The 21,175-nt window shown below is 38.9% G+C and overlaps 1 protein-coding gene across 1 annotated transcript; it reads right to left on the minus strand.

Annotated features, from left to right (window-relative positions):
* Positions 1–101: 101 nt before the first annotated feature.
* MSANTD1 (Myb/SANT DNA binding domain containing 1) lies at positions 102–19,349 on the minus strand. Its single transcript, XM_065665314.1, has 4 exons — positions 19,330–19,349; positions 18,947–19,211; positions 9,450–9,734; positions 102–1,011 (listed from the first exon to the last, which is right to left on the minus strand). The coding sequence occupies exons 2-4, from the start codon at positions 19,198–19,200 to the stop codon at positions 771–773; spliced, it is 780 nt and encodes a 259-aa protein (XP_065521386.1). The 5' UTR covers positions 19,201–19,211; positions 19,330–19,349; the 3' UTR covers positions 102–770.
* Positions 19,350–21,175: the final 1,826 nt, after the last annotated feature.

Consider the following 21,175-nt stretch of genomic DNA (forward strand, 5'->3'; position numbering starts at 1 on the left):
AGATTATATATATTTATGTATATACACACAGTACAATATTTTTCTTTTGTGATAAAGAATAAATGAGAATTTTCATTGCTGGTTGTTCTTAAAGTCAACAGATTCCAGTTAATAATGAAAAAAATTAAACATTTAATATCAAAAGCAATTTCAAGTATCTTCTATACATTTTAGTATTCAGTATATAGTTAGGTGGTTTGAGGGGTTTCTTTTTATATCAAAAGTGTATTTGAATAGACTATTTTTAACCTAATATTTTAGAGTACTATTAATATCAGGCAGGGAGTTTAAAATTATGTATCTAATGGTCCCAACTAGATCTTCACAAGAGCCATAGGTCACTTGTACAATGTATGTTTCAAAACAGAGTTTAATCATCAGCAAAGTCAAGATGCAATTACCATGTTTAGAAATGCACTATTTCATTCTACAACAGGTCAAGCTATAGTCCTTGATGTGAAGCAATGTATAACACCACTGTCTGTATAACAGTACCTGACCTAGACATAAATAGTACTGAAGTTCCCAGAGCTATTCATCCCTTAACCTTTCTGTATAAAAATAATTCAACTTAGGCATATATTGCACTAATTTTATCATACTGGATAGCTCTCATTCTGTATTATGTGTTCTCTTTGCTTAACTAAGATTACACTAGGGTTTTAATTTCCATGGAAAACCTGGGAATAGGGCAACAGACACACATACGGTGTGCAGTAAGGGGATATCTATTATATCAATAGTAATCTCAGAGGCATTCACAAAGCAAACTACACATTAGATTTGGAGATCATTTTTTCCAGTAGATTCATCATTCTCTCCTGTAACTGTAAGCTTTGAACTTGAATGATGTTTTGCTGATCCAGAATCCTGCGCACTTCTCTACAGGTTTCTTCCATAGCTCTACTCAACTTCTTCTGTTCTTCCAACATGGCCTCCATTAATTTTAGCTTCTTCTTTTGGAAACTGCAGCTTTGCATTTTTCTTTTCTTAACTGGTCTTTCTTCAGCTCTGAAATGTGAATATTTGTTAATTAAACTCATTTATATAAAAAGAAATCTATGTTAGAACCTAAAATTCTATGCTACGTTCTTGGCCTAGCTACAGCCTAGTCCTATTTTTAAACCCCTCTGTGCTCTCCAATAAATCCCCTCTCAAATTTGTGCCAAAACATAAGTATTTAATGTGTTTAATGTGAATGGCTTACTTACTTACATAGCCTTACAGGCTGAAAAAACAAAAGAAAATAATAATAATTAAAAAAAAAAAAAAACAACCCACCAAGGAAAAAACCACACTTTTTAAATCTCATTGGTTTTAGTAAGAATTTTCCATGGAGAAAACAAGGCACCATTTTGGGAGGAGGTGGGTTTTTTTAATCTTGATTTCCCTTACACATTGAATTTATAAACTGTAGTGGGAGAGGCCAAATTTTGCTTATTTGGCCATTAAAACTCCAATTTTAAAGCTGCAACAACCATCCCACGCAGAGAAAGTGCTGCACTGTTACATGTGGTGTAAGTTAGTGTTTTAAAGCATCACATAAGTAAGGCTGGTCCCACTACAGAATACTAGTCTCAGAACTAGCCCTTGCACTGAACACTTATTTCTATATTTCATCACAAAACATTATAAACAACGTAAACATTTAGGAAGATAAGGCTTACAAGTTTCCTTCTTTTCTTAGTGGATGAGAGAAAGTCTGTGGATGTTGTCTACCTGGACTTCAACTAAGCCTTTGTCACCATTTCCCACAGCATTCCCTGGAGAAACTGGCTGCTCATGGCTTGGACAGGTGTACTGCTTGCTGGGTAAAAATCTGGCTAGATGGCTGGGCCCAAAAAGTGGTGGTGGATGGAGTTAAATCCAGTTGGTGGCCAGTCAGAGGTGGTGCTCCCCAGGGGTCAGCACTGGTCAGTTCTGTTTGATATATCTACCAATGATCTAGATGAGCGGATTGAGTGTGCCTCCAATAAGTCTGTAGATGACACCAAGTCGGGCAGGAGTGTTGATCTGCTGGAGGGTAGGAAGGCTCTGCAGAGGGATCTGGACAGGCTGGATTCATGGGCCAAAGCCATTTTTGTGTGAGGTTCAACAAGGTTCAGGCCCAGGTCCTACATTTGGGCCACAACCCCATGCAATGCTACAGGCTTGGGGAAGTGCATCTGGAAAGCTGCTCAGTGGAAAAGGACCTGCGGGTGCTGAAAAATGGAGATGAACATGAGCCAGCTTGTGTTCAGGCAGCCAAGAAGTGCAACAGCATCCTGGCCTGTATCAGCAATAGTGTGGCCAGCAGGGCCAGGGCAGTGATACCCTCTGTACTGGGCACCTTGAACACTGTGTTCGGTTCTGGGCCCCTCACTACAAGAAAGACATTGAGGTGCTGAAGCAGGTCCAGAGAAGAACAGCAAAGCTCATGAAGGGTCTGGAGCACAAATCTTATGGGGAGTGGCTGAGGGAACAGGGATTATTTAGCCTTGAGAAAAGGAGGTTCAGGGGGAATCTTACTGACATCTAAAAATACCTGAAAGGAGGTTGTAGTGAGGTGGAGGTCAGTTTCTTTGCCCTAATAACAAGTGAAAGTGGAAGTGTACTGCACATTTTCGAAACCTTCAGTTACAGATGGGTAACTTCTTTTCTAACTTAAATAATAGTCCACATGTTCATTCACAGTTTTTCTAACTCTAGACTGGATTCCCCAGCATCATAGTTATCTGATGATAGGCCTTTCATACAAAAAGCAATCTCGGCCATGTTCTGCCAAACGCAGTATGCTTTCTAAGTAGGATGCAGTAATGAGATGGCACAGTTGTGAGTCGTATGCCATGTCAACACCTTGCAGATTTCAAGACATCCTTGAACAAGGATAACTTGAACTCTTGAGGAATGTGTTTTTATTAATGTGAAGAAAGGGAGAGAGGTCATTGAGCTGTGGCAGTTTTGTATCATAATTTCATTCACATTTTTATCCTACTTGACAGGCTTTGTGCAACAATAACTGTGACATTCAGATCTCTCAGGAAGAGAAATAAACAATCCTAAGCACCTGAAAGACTTAATGCAAATATAACAAAAAGACAGAAGCCCCTTGACATTCAAGAGTGCAATTACCCAAAAAGGGTGAGGTCTGTGAAAAGAAACAAGTGGATTAAATTAAATGCTATTAAAATCTCAGAGGGGAAAAAAAATAGAATTGTTCTTGAGGGAAACTGTGAGTACTCTTTAGTCATTTGAATGTGCTGTCCTCTTAGGCGCAGGCAAGAAAAAACATCAATCTTGTTTAAATGCGTTTTAAATGTACACTAACATAGTGAACAAAAACCACTGGCTTTCAGATTATCCAAGACTTTAAATTTACTTGTACAATTCAAAGAGTTTTATCACCATTACGCTGCTATAATAATACTAAGGGAAAGGAGAAGTCATCATCTTTATGCTAAATAAAACTTTGGAAGTTATACAAAATAAACTCACTTTTGTAGATTCTATATATCATATTTGATTCTGAGCATCAAATAAATGTGCATAAAATAAATACTTGCTGCTCTGCTCAAATTGTGAGTCTAACTTGCAGCTGATCGCTGAGATTATCACAGCCAGACAATCCTGAAAGAGCGAGTCTTGGCTGACTGCAAATTCTGTTTGCCCCCATTACCTCTAAGAGCTGGAATGATTTGAAATGTGATTCTCAGAGAGGTCAGGCAAGTGGAAAAGGTCTACAGCAGCGTAAGGACAACACTGAATCTGTTATTCCAAGGCTCCCATCACTGCACTCCCATTCATAAAGAACGCATGCTTTCTGATAGGATGAGCAAGAAACTTTTTGAAATTATGGTATTAATTTAGCTAAAGTCACCTTTTGAATTTAAACCTCTCTTCCCAGAGGATTTAAACGTTGAAAATGCAATCGATCTCTATCCTCTTCCCTAAACAGTACTAGAAAGTAGCTATGGTAAGACCTCCTGCCTGAAACATGCAAGAACTGGCTCCTAGAGCCACAAGAGGGCTTGTGTCTTGTCAAAAGTAAGCCCTGGTGAGAACAGTCCTTAATAAGGAATGAGAGAGAAAATCTGGGGCATGTCAGTGGTACTGAGCTGCACTGAGCATTTCATGACTTTATTGGCAATTGTGGCTGCCATGTGGGTTTTAATTTCAATGGAGACCAAAAAAAAAAAAAAAAAAAAAAAAAGTAGTGATTTGGATGGAATGTTTTCCTAGGGTCTGTGCAGGGTTTTGTCTGTTTTTCAGTTAAATTTGGTTCATAAAAAGCCTATAAGATGTATAACCATACATCCAATGCAATAACTGCCTTGGGCAGCTACAGAGAGGAGAGAGAAGCAAAATGTCTGGTGGTGATGGCAGCTACCTGGGGAACTGTGTCAGCAATATCTGTATTCTGCCAGTAGCTGAGAAAGCACTCACTGACAAGTGCTTGCTCACATCAGGTTTCAGCACAGAAAAGTCCCCCCAAAAGCCAGGGCACAAGGATTCTTCAAGGTCTGCTAAGTACTCTTTCTGTTTCTTTACAATTAACAAACACAACTCTGTAATTAGTCTTCATTGAAAAGAAATTTCAGATATCCCTGGCTTTGGTGGTGTTCCCAATCTCCTTTTCTCTCCAGCCGTAGTGACTAGTAATGAGAGTTTTATTATCACTCACAAGTACATAGACTTGGAATTCACAATCCTCTCTTTGCAGAATAGCTCTTGAAGGAGAGCTCTTGAGAAGAGGTCTACAAAAGAAGAATCTAAGGAATCTAATTTACGATTAAAGAACCCTCAGCACCATGGAACAATGTAAAATGTCCAGTGATGACTGAAGGAGTTACTTGAACACTGAAGTGTTTCCTCAGACACTGAGCCATCTTTCTTGAGAAGTTCTAGGTCTCCTGAGCAGCACATCAGAGCCAACACTCCAGTGTCAATAAGTTTGTACAACAGAAAGTCAAGAAGAAAACAGAAATAGGAATATGGGTTCAGCACTGAGTAATCCACCAGCATCAGTATCCTCGAATAGTTTCAGCTACAAGGTTGTCTAGTTTGGCAATCTATAGGCATGAGTATAAGAAATGATCAGGTTTTGCTGTAGCAAACACCAATCATTTCCTGTTGCTGATTCTCCATGTTGCATTCCATGATTCTATGATTCCTTTGCAGCCAACACTTCTGGGACAATAGGGGTGCAGCAGATCCTGACAGCATCCACAGCCTCTGTCAAGCCTGCTCTCTGAAGGTGGATTTTGAGATCTGGAGGAAAGAGGGGTCTAGGAAATCCAGGACCTCAGATACAGTCCTCTGATACTCTTGGGCCTCTAGTGTCTATGGCAAGGGGCCTCCAAGAGAATTGGCACAGGCATTCCTCTGACTACACAAATGTCATTGGGACCATGTTCCAAGCAGAACTTGGACGAATTATTTACACATTATGGTCTAAAACAGGCAATGCAGGATTCAAAAGAAGGAAATGAACCAAGGGAATTCCATCTCATCTAGGATCCTGAACAGAAATGAATGTGTACTGGAGACCAGAGGGAACAAAGCAAAACCTCCAGATGTAACTAGGCAAGGTATTAGGCAAGTCTCAAGTGAATTTATTGTCTACCTATCTACAATCAATTGAATTCACAGTTCAATTAAAAGTTCCTTGATAGATTGCCTACACTCACAGAAGGCTCATTTCAGGAGTGTGTGTGAATAATTAATGAAGCAAGAATTGGATACAAAGAGTAATCTGTCTACCAAAATGTATCACCTCCACAAAACCATAAAACCAGTTCTTCCTTTCTGACTCCTTCATGGCAAATGGGTCTCCAGCTCCATCAGTTTCTGGAATCTATGGCTTTCAATAGCTAACAGCTGTTTCTGGCTTGTTTGTGCTTTTCTAGCTATGTACCAATCTGACTAGACCTCCATAATCCATATCTTCATGGAAAATAGTTAACAATTATTTGGAAATAAGCAATATTAATGTTACAGATGGCACAACAATCCTCAGAGTTTGAGGACTGAAGATCAGGCAACCTGGATCTTCTGGTAGACTAGGCTCATTCAAATACAGCCAAATGCATTTAGGAATTAATGAGGCTCATCCTTGAAGTCAGGTTTAAAAAGGAACCACAAAAATGGCTTGGAGCCTGGGCAAAGCATCTTGCTATGATAACTCTGCATAATGAGTTAAGATGCATGACATAATAATGCGCATAGCCTAAAGCTCAAACTTCTTTGTAGATGCTGCCCATTCAGATTTTAAACAGCCATGGCATAATTTTAGAAAGATTAAAGGCTTTGCCAAAACTGTTATTTCCTGAATTAGAATCCTCACCAAGTTTTAATGCTCTTCTTTTAAACAATTCATGTCTTGGTTAATTTATGTTACCAATTCTTACTGTTTCTCTGTAGGTAAACCTTCTGTACCAAATTATTCAATCTACATTTAAAAATTAAAGAATAGCAAAGATGGTGTGATCATGGCACACAGCTACCTTGGGGCAAAAAGTGAAAAATATTTAAAGGGTCTCCAATATACTGAAAAGAAAGATAAACAGAAGTAACATCTGAAAGTTTAATTCACTATATTCACATTAGAAACAAGACACCGGTTCAAGCAAGGGTTTAATCACTGGAACAGATCCCTATAAAGAAAAGTGAATTCTCCATCTTCTGAATATATCAGTTCTAGGCTGGATATCTAATAAAAAAATTCCAAGAGTCAAATGAATCAGAGAAACAAAGAAGTAGAGGACAACAGAGACATACAGTTGTCCTCCGCTTAGGGAAGTGTGTCACAGAACTCCCTCCGTAACTTTTCTGGGCTCCACAACAGAATAACTGAATTTAAATACATGGATGGTATTTAGCAAGAAGTCAGACTAGGTGACACGGGGGTTTTCTTATGGTCTATCATTCTACAAAAGTAACTCTTTCACCCCCATCTTCAGTACAATAGAAATGGCAGAAGAGATGAAGTCTGAACCACACTCTCAGTCTGTGTAATTACATTCTGTCATTACTTTAACAATGCAAACAGAGACTATAAATTAGTCCACAGGGTGAAAAAAAAAACAGTTTTCAATTAGATAAAAAGTCATTTACAGTGGTGTCAGGAATTTTGATTTTAAAAGTCTAAGCTGCAGTACAAGACTCCAACACACTGCATTCTATGATCTGAAAATAACAGAATGATTCTATTATTGTCAGCTGCTGTATGGACACTGCAGTACAATACTAGCTTTGTTGAAGCCCAAGAGCTGTGGTAGAACAATACTAAACGAATTCCCATTAAAGGAAAATGGGGATTCCAAATGTTTTCTTCATCTGAAAATTGCAACAAAAATAAAAATTCATTTTATCCCACAATACTTTCATTGCCACTAACTAGCAAAATTCTATCCCAAAGTCAAAGAATTTAAAATAAAACACGAAGAAATACAATTAAACTCAGTAATTTTTTTTTTAAGTCATAATTTATGTAGCCAAGTAGCATCCTCTTATAGTCATCCTGTAGCAAACAGGAAGCTGAGACTCAAATGCTGTATTTGAGATTTTAAAGGAATAGTACTAAAGTTTTCAGAAGTTTAAAAGTTGGCTTAAAAAAGAGTATTGATCGAGGTTTTCTTGACTATCTACTGTTGTCATAACATGATTTTTATTACTGAAGAAAGAATCCCATAGCATAAGCTTACTTTGCACAGTTGACTGAACTGTGCAGTCTGTTGCACAGAAAAATAAGGCATATACAGTTTTAAAATATACAGCTGTAAAATGCCTCTATATTTCACATACATATATGTGCATGTTTCTCAAAATATGTTTCAAAATAATTGGTTTGCATAGCTGTAAAGTACAAAAATTGAGAAAGAAATTAAGGACCTGAAATGTTCTTTTAATTTCAAATCCCAGTGTATTGTCTTTGGTTCCTCTTTGAATCCGTCAGATCATCTGTGTACCGTTTAGGGCCAAGGGCATTTACAAAACTGCCAAGATGGACCCAGATTTTGTATGGGAGTTCTTTTCTCTCTTGTTCACTGTTTCAAAGTGTTTTTCAAATACAGGATGACACACTAATTGCATAAGCTGAAAATTGCTTCTCAGTTCATGATTTACCATTAGTAACTCTAAAAGAACTATCTGCCTTTCCCTTAGTAGCTCTAAGTGATTTTAACCCAGCTGATATCATTAGCAAGCACTGTATTTCCTTCTGGTCAAGAAAGAGTTCCCTACTCTTCTCTCATTCACTAGGGTAAATTAAACAGGTCAAAGCTGTAAAAGCTTTTCAAACCCCCCTACAGGAATACCACTTCTCTTCCCACATACCCCATTAATATCACAAGTGCCTTCCAATTTTTAACCTGATCACAATGCTCAACTGAAATGTTAGATTAATCTCTGAAGTGGTATCTACTGCTCAACTTTGAACTAGGATAAAAAACAATTGTTGATTGTGAACAAAAAGGTTGCTACAGTTCAAGAATTATAAACCCAAATATACATTCAGTTGCCAAAAAAAAAAGTTTTAAATAATAATCAGCTATTCAAGGGTTATGTGGTTGAGTGATTGAATGAATTTACCCTAGTTTCATTCATCCAAGAGTAGGCCTGGAATCAATAATCCATTCTTGTTAGGTTGGTTCTTCTTCCAGCTCAACACCTTCTCAGTTGCATGACTGACAGATAATTTCACTGTTATAGTAAAAGCCTCACAGGCTCACGATAAGGATCTCTAGGACCAACTGTTTTTCCTGCCAGAAAACTGTAATGAGCTCTTACTTCACACCACTCTGGGTGAAAAATGAGACCAGTAAAGTCTAAAAAATTGTATCAAGTGTACAACCCTGCCTTTTGTTAAAACGCTGCCTTCCAGAGAACTCCAATCTTATCAAGGAAAGGGAACACATGTTTGCATTCTCTAACTAGCATTTACTTTGAAAAAGTGACATTCTCAATTGTATTTAAAATGTAGCAATGCACTTTCAAACGGCGTGAGTAGCATTTCGGTGTCCACAGAAATATTTACTTGGCATCTTTTCACTATTTTAATAATAGGTGAAGCCAAAGAAATTTCATACTCATACCAAAAGCAAAACTAGAGCATGCCAAAAATCATCTAAACTGTATGTTATATCTCAGCTCACACTGCAGGGCTCTCTTGAACATGCCTATACCCCTATAACAAACACTCCACCTCATGTGAGCTGTGACATGCATGCTGAGTTTTGGCAATATTATCCAACTTTCTCCCCAGTCCTCTTACTCCCTTCCAGTCTCTCGTAAAGGAATAAAGAAAATGCCCTAATTCAATGAAGTGGCTGAGACTGGGGAACAGATCTCATTTGTGATTTACAGAAAAGATACAGCAGCCATTAGAAAAAAAAAGATGCAAGGGTGTCCCCTTTACATAGCAGACCCGGTTCATTCTGTGAAACACAAGAAAGGGGGAAAATAGATACTACCTCAGCTTGTAAGAAAGTAAGCTTGACGAACTCTCTGAGTGTTCATCTTCAAAGCACTCTTCCCTTCCTTCATATGTAAACTGGTTATATGGCAAATACAGAGGCGTAGACTTGGCTGATGGAGACTGCGAGGCCTCCGTCTGTGATGTGGAAGGACCTGGTTGCTGGTTTTCATGCATTTTCACATCACTGTGGTCTGTCACTTTGGATAAGATCCTATCGATGGTTTTGTAGTAAGGCCAGTCAGGTGCAACAGTTTCACTGTCAGTCATGCATTTTAATTTCCTGTAAGAAAAGGCATACAACATTAAAGCTTGATTTGTTATGAAGGTACTTTTCTTACAGATCTTCTGTCTCAAAACATTTGGTCTGGTCACATTTAGGAGTCAAACTGAATACTTTTCATGAGAACAAAATCAGGCACTTTTTTCTTGTAATCTCCAATGATGCCTTTCAGTTTCTCTTCCTAGTTTTGCCCTGTAATTAAAAGATGCATGTAAACCCCAAATGAAATTCAGTACAAATAAAGATCATTACAGCTTATAATGGAAAGCGTACTTTTAGTTGTAGAATAATTTTTCTTCCCCTTACAGAGTGCCAGACTAATCAGTCTGACAGCAGTCCCTGACAACTAGAGTAGGCAACACATCACAGCCTTATCCAAACTCTGGGCAACCCTGTCCTTCCATGCTTTAAAGAATAAATATTTCTTTTCCATGATGAATACAAGTGACTATAAATATAATCCATATCCTTTTCCTAATATTGCCTAAAAGCTCTGGATTGCCTAGGTAAACATCCTAATAACAACCATGGGATGGTGGATGTCTGTTCATCTCTTACAGAATAATGATCAGCGTAGGAAGAAGTATAGAATTTAATTAATTTACAGAAATAACCCTAACGAAAACAGTTAATATTGCATTATAAACAGTATGCACAAAACAATTACAGTGACAGTGAAAGGAGTATCAACCATGAACTTGTCTTTCACATGCAACTTATTATGAGATCTATTAATCACTCCTAACCCAATGTTCACCTCTATCCCACTCAGTACACATTCTTATTTTATTTATTTTTACTGAGTAATGTAAAACTGAGGTATACAAATGAATTGTACATCTCAAGTAAACTCCAGTGCCCAGCTAGAGTCCCAAACTTTCTTTCTATTTCCCTTTCCCAGTCTGGATCTTGCTACTCTAAATCAAAACGCAGCAAGGTAACATGACAGGAAAGGCAAGACCAGTGACAAATGCTCCATTTTCATAAACCAGATTTCATTTAAATTAACAAAAAGCTGAACCAAATCTAATTCTCACAGCTTTCCACATGCAGAAAAAAGGATAAAAACTTTTCCTGGACACCTGGCCAACCCCCTTTTCTTGAAGCCTTTCAGGTTTTTCACCCTCAGAATCCATCCTGCCCACATCAGTTCTGCAAAGGATAGACTTAAATAACATGTAAACACTATAAAAATGGTGCCAAACTTAAAAGTGAGAACTTCAAGTTCTTCCTTTTAGACAGTGTTTAGCCTAGGGTAAGGGGAAATCCACCAGTGAGTGAAAAAAGCAGTAAGATTTGCTTAGATTTTAAAGCCATTTAAGGATTCTTTTTTCCTTGTTCTTGCCAGGTCTGGGGAGCTTTTCCATCTACTTAGAAATGCACATCACAGTCCTGCACAGCAAAGCCTCCTCAGCCATCCAGATTTTTATGCCCTCTATGCATTCAAAATTTTAATTTCATACATGTTTGCAACCTACTGCTGTGACTTCATAGTCAGAGAATATTTAGCACAACCTACGAATACACATATATCCATCCAGCACAGAAACAAAATAGCTAAATAGAAGGCTGACAGCAACCATCATTTGATATTATTTTTAGTTCAGTTATTTAGGCTATTTGCATGAAAAACGTATCAATTAAACCATTATAAGCTACTAGCCAAGTCCATGTTCCACATTTGTTTGCCCATCTTGAAACAAATACATTCAAGCAATGGGGTTTAAAACCTTACTATCCTCAGCTGCTAGCTGCAACACATTCACCATGGTTGGTCATCTCCATGGGCCAGACAGCGAAAAGCCATGTGTGTGCACATCTTAGCCTTGCCATGATTTGGTGGTAGATGCCCCAATCTCTGGAAACATTCGAAGTCAAGTTGGATGGGGCTCTTCGCAACCTGACCTAGTTGACAATGTCCCTGCCCGTGGCATGAGGGTTGGACTGTGTGACCTTTTTAAAAGTTCCTGCCAGCCCAAACCATTCTATGAAGTTTTCAGGAGCAGTGTCCTGGGTTCACCAGTAGCCATTTTGCTCCTTCTTAGTAGCTGGTGCAGCACTGTGTTTTGACTTCCAGCCTGGGCAGAGAGCTGATAACACAGATTGTTTTCAGTTGTGGTTAAGTAATGTTTATTCTGGCCAAAGACTTTGTGAGTCTCATGCTCTGCCGGGGACAAGGGAGGCTGGGAGGAAGCAGAGACAGGACACCTGACCTAAGCTAGCCAAAGAGGTATTCCATACCACAGCACATCATGCCCAGGGAGGTAACTGGGAGTTACCCGGAAGGGCACGGTCTCTCTTCGGGGGGGTCGAACTCATTCGGTGGTGGTATCGTATTCTCTTCTCTTGTTATTTTCTCTTATCAGTATTGTCATTGGTGGTAGCAGTGGTGATTTGTGTTATACCTTGGTTGCTGGGCTGCTCTTTCTCTCAGCCCGTGAGAGTTGCATTCTCTTGGTTCTCCTCCCCATCCCTCTGGGAGCAGGGAGGGTCAGGGGAAGGAAAGAAAGAGGGCGAAAGAGAAAAGGGGGTGGGGAATGAGTAAACGAGCTTTTGTGGTTGGGTTTAAACCACGACAAGCAGGTATTTTGCCTGAGCAAGTCAGTACTTTTGGTTTCTATGTTTGAGCTCAGCTGTGTACCCCAGATCCCATTTCTTTACAAAGCTATCATGATTTTGAAGGAAAAGTTGTTGTTTATCATCTGCCCACACAGCTGTAGAATTGCAGCTATATAAAACCAGGTATTTCTCTGCCTCTGAATACACTGGATGAATACTAATTCTTCCACATCTGACTGCTTACCATAGCTCTGGGCTAAAAAAAAGGGATCGCTACCAGGAGGTAGGCAAGACAATTTTGTTAGCATAAAAGCAGCACCAGAAGCAACCATCTACCTGTATAGTGTCTGGCTCATACATAAAGAAACAAGGATGAAATAGATGGAGAGATGTGAAGATAAGGGGGGAGGGAGTGCTAGTCCTTTGGAAAAGAATTAGGAACGCTGCAGGTGGTTGAAAAGAGGAAGAACGTTCACCGCAACAGTGGTGACGGTTTAGCCTTCTGGTAAAAAGAAGAAGCCTGGAAAAGAGAAAGCTGTGTGGAGACCTCATAGCAGCCTTCCAGTATCTTAAGGGGGCCTATAGGGATGCTGGGGAGGAACTCTTTATTAGGGACTGTAGTGATAGGAGAAGGGGTAACTTGTTAAAACTTAAATGGGAAGTTTAGATTGGATATAAGGAAGAAGTTCTTTACTGTGAGGGTGATGAGGCACTGGAATGGGTTGCACAAGGAAGTTGTGAATGCTCCATCCCTGGCAGTCTTCAAGGCCAGGTTGGACAGAGCCTTGGGTGGCATGGTTTAGTGTGAGGTGTCCCTGGCCATGGCAGGGGGGTTGGAACTGGATGATCTTAAGGTCCTTTCCAACCCAAACTATTCTATGATTCTAAAAACAAAGCAAATGGCTAACTTTGTAGTATTAATATCAATGTCATAACTGATCATAGCAGGTCTTAGTTGCATTCACAATGTAAAGTTGGGGGTTTTGTTTGTTTTGATTCTCTGTGTTTTGGTCTGTTTTAATGAAAAATAAAGACCTTAAAAAGAAACAGGACAACAGTAAGGCTGGGTTGCAACAGTCCAGAAATGAGAAGGAAGATGAGCCAAACATTCAACACTTTGAAATTGGCCAAATTGCTGCCTGTGTGAGCAAGCCGGGCAGAAAGATTAGGTAGGAAACAGGGGTAACTGGGAAAGTCAGCAGAGCTCACAAACTAAATCCACAGTGAGTTTATCTAGACTTGTTGCTGTTTCATGAGGCTCTATTAAAAACCAGCTGAGAGCACAGGCAATTGAGAACTCCCTCCCAAAACTCAAGGATCAAAGTTAAGTTTCCAGTGGACAAATACCTGAAGTATGAAAAACACTGTCAACCCAGGTAATCTGAAAGGTGGTTACTTTTCTTATTACAGAGAAGTGAATGAATCTATGGGCTTTGAGATCCTGCTGCTAAAACGTATCACTGAATGGACTGAGACAACAGTTGAGTAATTCCTGCTGCCACTCACCTTTCTTCAGACTTTGTTCTGTGTCTATTAATCCACCACGTAAAATAAGATTATGACAATATTATGCTCTAAAGCATTTTTTAAGTCACCATTATTTAGTCAGTAAAAAGCACACAATCTCTAACTTGCTACTTTTTTTAGGCTTTGCTCAAAACAGTATTGCTTTTTTTATTATTATTACGGTGTTTGATATTACTACTTGCCTTAAGGAACGGATACAAGATCCATCTCCTGGGGTTTCTGAGAAAAGCTTTCAAAATAAATAATAAATAGCAACTGTTTGTGAACCAATCAATGGTGAGGAAAAGAAAGATATATGAAAGTACAGTCCTAAGTTGTGCTTCTGCTATAAATTATTGAAATTAAAGAGGAAGATAGTAGAATATTCAAATTCAACTTTCTGCAGTAATTTGGCTGTGCTTATATTTTATAACTTGCTGTAACAGAGGTCAAATATTCCAGTTGTTTAATGTCACAGTAGAGCAACCGATTACACAAGCAGCAACATTTAATTGCTATCATGTACACATGAAAATAAAAAATTAGACTAATCTTTTATTCAAATCATGAGACTGATTCAAATTTACCAATCATTAACATTAATTGACTGCGATTCAAATCAGAAAGCAACAGCTGCATCCTGGTTTGGAGGCTTTGGGGAGGGTGATGGTTTTGAAAGTAATAAATTTACAGCCACACAGTTCTTATTTTTAAACATCAGAAGGAGTCAGTCAAAACTGTGGCCCCCTGTGCAGGCTTTACAAACCCTTTTCCTTTCTATAAACCAGTGTGCATTATGTCAGTGGAAATATAACAACAGATACAGTGCACTGTTACACACTGAGATCAGCTTCTTTCAGAAGGACTAATTACAGGTCCATATGTGCTGAATGCCCCAAGTAGCCTACATAATAGCAAGAATTCAGCACATACTCTTAAGTAATGCTAAACTGCAAAAGCTGGTTTGCTAATCTCAGCAAAACTTTTGATGACCAGCACATCAGAAAGCTTAACTTTGAATTCCAGCAGGAATTGACTCAGCCCTTCCTCCTTCCAAGGCGGATAAATAGGGAGGTTCACACAGCTCACTACACAGATGTCTATAAAACTGAACATTAAAATCCTGGTGGCTGACCTTTCCACAGCAGATATTTTGGATATCACAGCAATTCCTAAAAGCAGAATTTTCTTCAAATGCACCTGCAAAAAAAGTTTTCCTTCCACCTATGGTGCTGTGCAGAATTTTCCACCCAGGCGCATTTCCACGGTGGATGAAATGGTTTTAATACACTGAGACTCCAGTAAGAATTATTTCAGGTCGTGGTATATTTTTCTCTGAGTAGTTTCCTCCAAATGCACCTGGACTACAGTAATGCAGAGGAATATAGGAATTGCTCCCAGGTCAGCCCATTGTCCTGCTGCCCCACCTCTGACAAAGGTCAGTACTAAATACTTAAATCATTCTGATGGACAGGTTTTGGGGGCACATTTGCCTGTAAAGACTCTTGATTACTTTTCCATCAACAGCCAATAATATCCTGAAACTCATTGTCTTTTATAACTCTGTCTAATCTGAAGACAAACAGCATCTGTATTTTAGTTTAATAAACCTGATCTTTAGTAAAAAGAATAATAAAACAACCTACCACTCTCTTGGTGTCAATGATTTTCAGTGGTAATGAGTTCCATGTGCTTATTATGTGGTGTTATACACATTTATATGACTAACTATTTTATATGACTAACTTCTTGCCTTGCAATTCCAATAAATAACTTCTTGTATTACAGCAAAAGAAATACCTGCTCTATACTCTGAAAACAGTACTGTATATTTTTCACGCACCTCCAGAACTCCTTTATATTTCTTTACCTTCTTTCCAAGCAAGTCACAAGCTTTTCCATTTCTCTTAATAAAGAAAGCTTTCCACATCTCAGCCTAATTGGGTTTTCTAAACATCTTCTCATTCTCTTGTCACCTTGTTGAAATATAGGGCAGTCAGAAATAAACACAAGAATTCAAGACGGAAATAATGCCATAAAATAGATTTCTATAATAGCATTTTAACATCTGAGTAATGTTTTTACCTCTGATGTAGAGGAATGGGATATGATCACCCTAGAATTGTTTTGTGACAGATGCTCATGCGCACCAAACTACACCTGAACTAACTTGATCTGGCAGCACAACATTACACATAGGATCCAAACGCACCCAGACACAGTGTGAATGCTTGGGCTCTGAGCCCATACTGAGCTCTGAGCCACCATAAGCATGCATGTAGTTGCATTAGCTCCAGCAACTGCACTGATTAATTACTGGCTAAGAAACGCTCCTCCCTTACACCTATGAATGTTTGTCTGACTTTTCTGGACAATGAGTAATGGCTTTTCCTGGGCAAAATAAGCAAAACAGTAATTTATACGGCTTTATCTTAAAATGCTCTGGGATCCTCAAACTGGAAAACACCATTATAAACGTATTCACTGCTTTCTACTTTAGATCCTTTAATGTTTCAGATCATTAGCATCTGTTTCAAGAGATGTCCCAAGATAAGACATGCCAGTGATAACACTTTTAACACTGAATGGGCTAGTAGAAGTATTCAATTACTGATTTTCCTTGTACAGAAAGAAATATAAATGTATGTATATATGCTTATACATATATATATAGCAATTTCTGGGCCAGCAATTTAATTTTTCTTTATAAAATTGTGGCACATAGCTAAATAATAATATGATCTTATTAAATATTCTAGTTCATTTCAGTTAGGGTTATTAAAGTAAGATTAGAGATCATAGCAGCTTTGCAACACTGTAAAGAGTTGCCTAAGAAAGTAAAGGACCCTGAAGTGGTGGGAAGAAATAACCCCTCCGGTGCAGAACAACCTCCTTGTTCCTGCTACTGGCACTACATTCTCCCAGGTCATGCTTACAAGCCCTATGTAATCACTATAAAGTATCTCAAAATAGAGTATTTCCCACTCTCCGGATCTTCTTTTTCAGTTTATATCACAGTGCAGCAATGATGCCCAGAAATACAGTGAGGTAAAGCATCTTTCTCAAGTATCCTGCAGGCACCAAAACATGGATTAAAACTCAGCTGCCTCATGGATTAAAACTCAGTGCAAGCCAGCACTCGGTAGCAACTCACATCATTTCCAGTTTCATCACAACGTTTCCTATTCTCACACATCAACAAAAAGTGCCCAGAAAATGAGAAATCATAAGCCATAGCTTTTGTTCTTCGCTGTTCTCTCTCCCACCTCGCCTTGAAAGCAAAGCACACAGGCGTGTTTTGGATAAGAACAAACAATAAGAAAGATGCATTTCATATTCAAGATTACAAAATGAAACAGCACCGTGACAGTGCACGGCAGTTTCCTAACTCTCCTAAATTAGCATCTGAATCAATAAGCAGGGAGCTGCAATGCACTGCAAAATAGAAAAGCAGCATGACAACATGCCACAGAAGCAATCTTAGAAGTTCACAGAAACATAAGAAGGATTTAAAACAAGAAGTGCTGTTTACACACACACACACACACACAGAGTGCATGGGAGTGATTTTGTTTCCTCCCTTCCTCCGATGCAACTTTAAACTATATTAATTAGAAGAACTAAGATGGTCTGACTGATGACAACGCTGAAAATTTAGAACAAAGCCAGACAGAAATAGCCTGTTCCACTTGGCAATTACAGCACTTAAATATCATGCAGTGTTGCTAGACACCTGTAAAATCTTGGTGCTGCGAAATACATTTCCCATCAGTGAGGACAGCAGATTTAGCAGACTAAGCAAAGGCCTGGTAACCAGCAACTCCTGACTTCTACATCTGCATCTGAGTCTGAATTTCTGGGTGATGCTGGGCAAAAATTCATCTTACTTCCAGCTTTCTCCTCTACAATCTGGGTGAAGAAAATTGTAAAGGATTACAGCAGGGTTAGTGAAACATTTCGGAGACATTAGCATTTGCTGCAAAACATCAAGTTTAATATTATGGGAAATGACGTTACAGATTATGCTTGCGGATCATACAAATGCAGAAGGAGGACATTCAAAGTTAAGGGGTTTACAGGATTTTCCCTAGTTTTCTATTTGATGAGTAGTCTCTGCATTAAATACAGCAAGGGTGCCTTACAGAAGAGCGAGCAGTTTTAACATGGTTGCCTGCTGTAATAACCTTTTTTATTATTAATACAAGCTTTGAGGAGAGATTAAATGAAAGAGTCACATATTTGATTTTCTTGCATTACAAGCACATAGCTGAAATCACCACTCAGGATTTCCAGTGTGAGGCAGTTTGTGCCTCACAGAGATAAGAATTCAAGAAAAAAAAAATGGGGGGGTGGGGGGGAGGAAGGAAGATATGCAAATATTTCTGTTAAGTTCTAATTATCTTGCTCCCCCCCTGCAAACAACAAATGCACAACTGCTTCGCGTTTTCTAAAGCCAACTTCCCCTCCTGACTAACACTGCCTGTTCTTTATCATCCCCTTGTAGGCACCTCCGCCCTCCCCCCGGCTCCTTTGGAGCAGTATTGACGGTGCACATTGATTCTCTCTCTGCAGATATAATAGTTCTTTCACTGCTGCTGCTGCTGCTTATAATTATAGCAATATGTGTCACTCAGTAATAAGACGTTCAATTATTCTTGGCCCCGTGAAGCGTAACCCTTCAACTCACGAGACCAAAATCCAGGCGCTTCAGCCCCCCCAAAAAACATGATTTTCTTTGCAGTTATTTTTTTAAACTTTGCCTTGCATTCCCGATTCTCACTGGCCACTTCAAACTGCAGGAGTTTCACTGCAAGGAACTGCTGCCAGGCTACCACCACCAGTCCCCTCAGCAAAGAGAAAAACCCATAAAGCTCTTCCCCCACTAAATGCATTTCCATCCCTCTGCATCATTACAACGGTAGCTGATTATAAAGAAACAAAGTTGTCCCGGAGTTTGACATGAAATGGGGGAAAAAAATTAACAATGACGTAACAGCAGTGGCAAGAGAGAATTTTAAAAGCGATATGAACAATCTTTAATCTTTTATCGACAGATTTCCTCTAGGAGGCTTCTTTCTGAAAGGCAAAAATCACTGCGTTGTCCCTGCTAAAATCTCTTAAAATAAAAAGAATTAACTGAAGCTTACCTGTACTGGAATGTCATATTTGTAATTTTTATCTTTATTTCCTCTCCGTGGCGAATTTCTCCAGTCATTTCAAAGAGTTTGTTAGCCATTTTCTCATAAACTTTGGCATTCCTTTTAGTTTGTTTCAGCTCATCAAAAAATTCTTCCCAAACCAGCATTAAACCTCTCATTTCTGCATCAGTCCAGTTTCTGGCCCTCCTGTGTTTCTCAGTCTGAGAAGAGACAATGTAACTGGGAATTTCTGCTGCAGCCATTGCTGACTGACCTAAAAGGGTTTTAAAAGAGGACACTTAATATAGATTGAGTTTTTAGTTTAGGTTTTTTGTAGTGCAAGACATGCATATGTGGATAAAGAATTTGAATGACAACAGAACATATGAAACCTTTTTGCAACAGCTTGAAGCTTGAGTGCACAAAATGGGGCCTACATCTGACAGGCAGGAATTTAGTTAAAAGCTTTTAAACAGAGAAACGTCATTTTGATGTCACGTTTCCATAGCAACAGAGCAACTGCATAAGCTACAACAACAAAAACCTTTTAACTGAAAGCCAAAGAATCAGGACAAAGTTGACAGGCCATCAATATTAAAGCTTTTAAACACTTTAGGTTTAACAAAAAAAAAAAAAAAAAAAAAGAAAGAAAAGATCTATGCAGCCTTTGAGAAGCTACTTTTAAGTTTCTACTTCTTTTTTAGCTTTCCCTTACCTTTTAGGCAGACAATCTGCTAGCAGGGGGTCATGGTCGCCTGAACGAGCTTTTAAGTTGCGCCTTGACAGACTCTCTAGGAGGTTGCAAGGACTGAGACCATGTACACAAAAAAAAAGCCTTTTTTTTCTTAGCAAAGATATGCTGCAAAAAGAATCAGCCAGCTTTCGGAAAACTATACATCTCTAAGCTAATAAATGTTTAAGCAGGCAGGCTCATTAAAAAGGAGCCTGCATCTGGGTTTAACAACACGCAGAAAATAGCATTTAAGTGTTTAAATATAGAGAGAAACGTATATACAGTTTCAATGTAGAGCCACTTTTTTTTATCCCCGAGATGTTTTGCTGCTGATAAGCATACACTGCAGTCCTGTCAGTATGAATTTGCCTTTGTAGGTATGTATTACTGTATGTGTATTTGGTATTCCTAGTAATTTAGATGCTATTTATGCAGCCTGTGTTCTGCCTTAGGACTGCAGCAGAAGCATTTCACCTGCTTTATGGGGAACCTAAAAGGATTATTCAATGAGTTAAAAAAAGGCTGTGAGATGCTTAGAACTGTGAATAAATTGCTCTGCTGTAAAACAAGCATTTTGAGCTGGTTTCTATACAGGGCTAAATTCTGCAGCAGTTGTACAGAGAAGCACCACTTACTCAACGCATTAAATATTGTGCAACACAAGCAGTGGGCCACATTCTGCCTTGCTCACACTCCTGCAATCTGGCAATAACCTTTCACAAAAGGGAGAGATGCACGAACTGCATTGATTCAAGCCGTACTGCCAGCTGAAGAGAAAGATGTTAATTTCCTACAGCCCCAATGCAACCGTGTTATGTAAAATATAAATAAATAAACAACGGACCTTTCTTATTATCATTTTCTGTTTCAGCATGTACCAGCAATAACGACCTCACTGCAGGGCATTTCCTGAAGATTAATGACAGGCAGGGGTTAATGGCCTGAGGCTCACCCAGTCAGTCGTTAATCCCCAGGAAATGTTCCCTGCCTCAATCCTTAATGCTTAAGTATCCTATAAATTGTAAGTCTTCTCATAACCACATCCTCGATCTTAACAATAGTTTAAAAATGCACGGCTTGGTTTGCATCCTGGAGAAGGCAAAGAGAACACATAATGTTCCTAAAAGGTACACTAGTAAAACCTGTAGTATCGTTACCTTCTTTCTAATTTATTTATTCTATTGTGCATTACAAAAGGCACAACAGCATACCATAGAACACGGAGGGGGAATCACATATACTGTACATAGGAACTTCCACTGATCATGCCTCTGGAGTGTGTCGTTGTCAGAAACGTACCTGCTGAGTCACTGCCTTCCATAAAACAGGGAAAATAAATCCCCTAGCTACCAAATAAGTACTTTTAACTACTAATATGACAGCCTAGCAACTATTACCTTTAAAAATGTGTAAATAGCAGCATATGTTGTGATGATGATCTTGCATGGTTTGTCTCTTGGGTGGCCAGCTGGGAGATACCACATGATCAGGGGACAGATGGTGGT

The sequence above is a fragment of the Lathamus discolor genome, chromosome 1 (assembly GCF_037157495.1).
Source record: "Lathamus discolor isolate bLatDis1 chromosome 1, bLatDis1.hap1, whole genome shotgun sequence".
Lineage (NCBI taxonomy): Eukaryota > Metazoa > Chordata > Aves > Psittaciformes > Psittacidae > Lathamus > Lathamus discolor.

Bases quoted from the DNA above. Each gene is read 5' to 3' on its own strand.
- MSANTD1 (XM_065665314.1), bottom strand. From the start codon at position 19,200: ATGGCTGCAGCAGAAATTCCCAGTTACATTGTCTCTTCTCAGACTGAG. The intron at 9,735-18,946 runs GTAAGCTTCAGT...CTTTTCTTACAG, and splicing joins AATATGACATTCCAGTACAG to GAAATTAAAATGCATGACTG. The intron at 1,012-9,449 runs GTAGTATCTATT...TTCACATTTCAG, and splicing joins TTACTTTCTTACAAGCTGAG to AGCTGAAGAAAGACCAGTTA.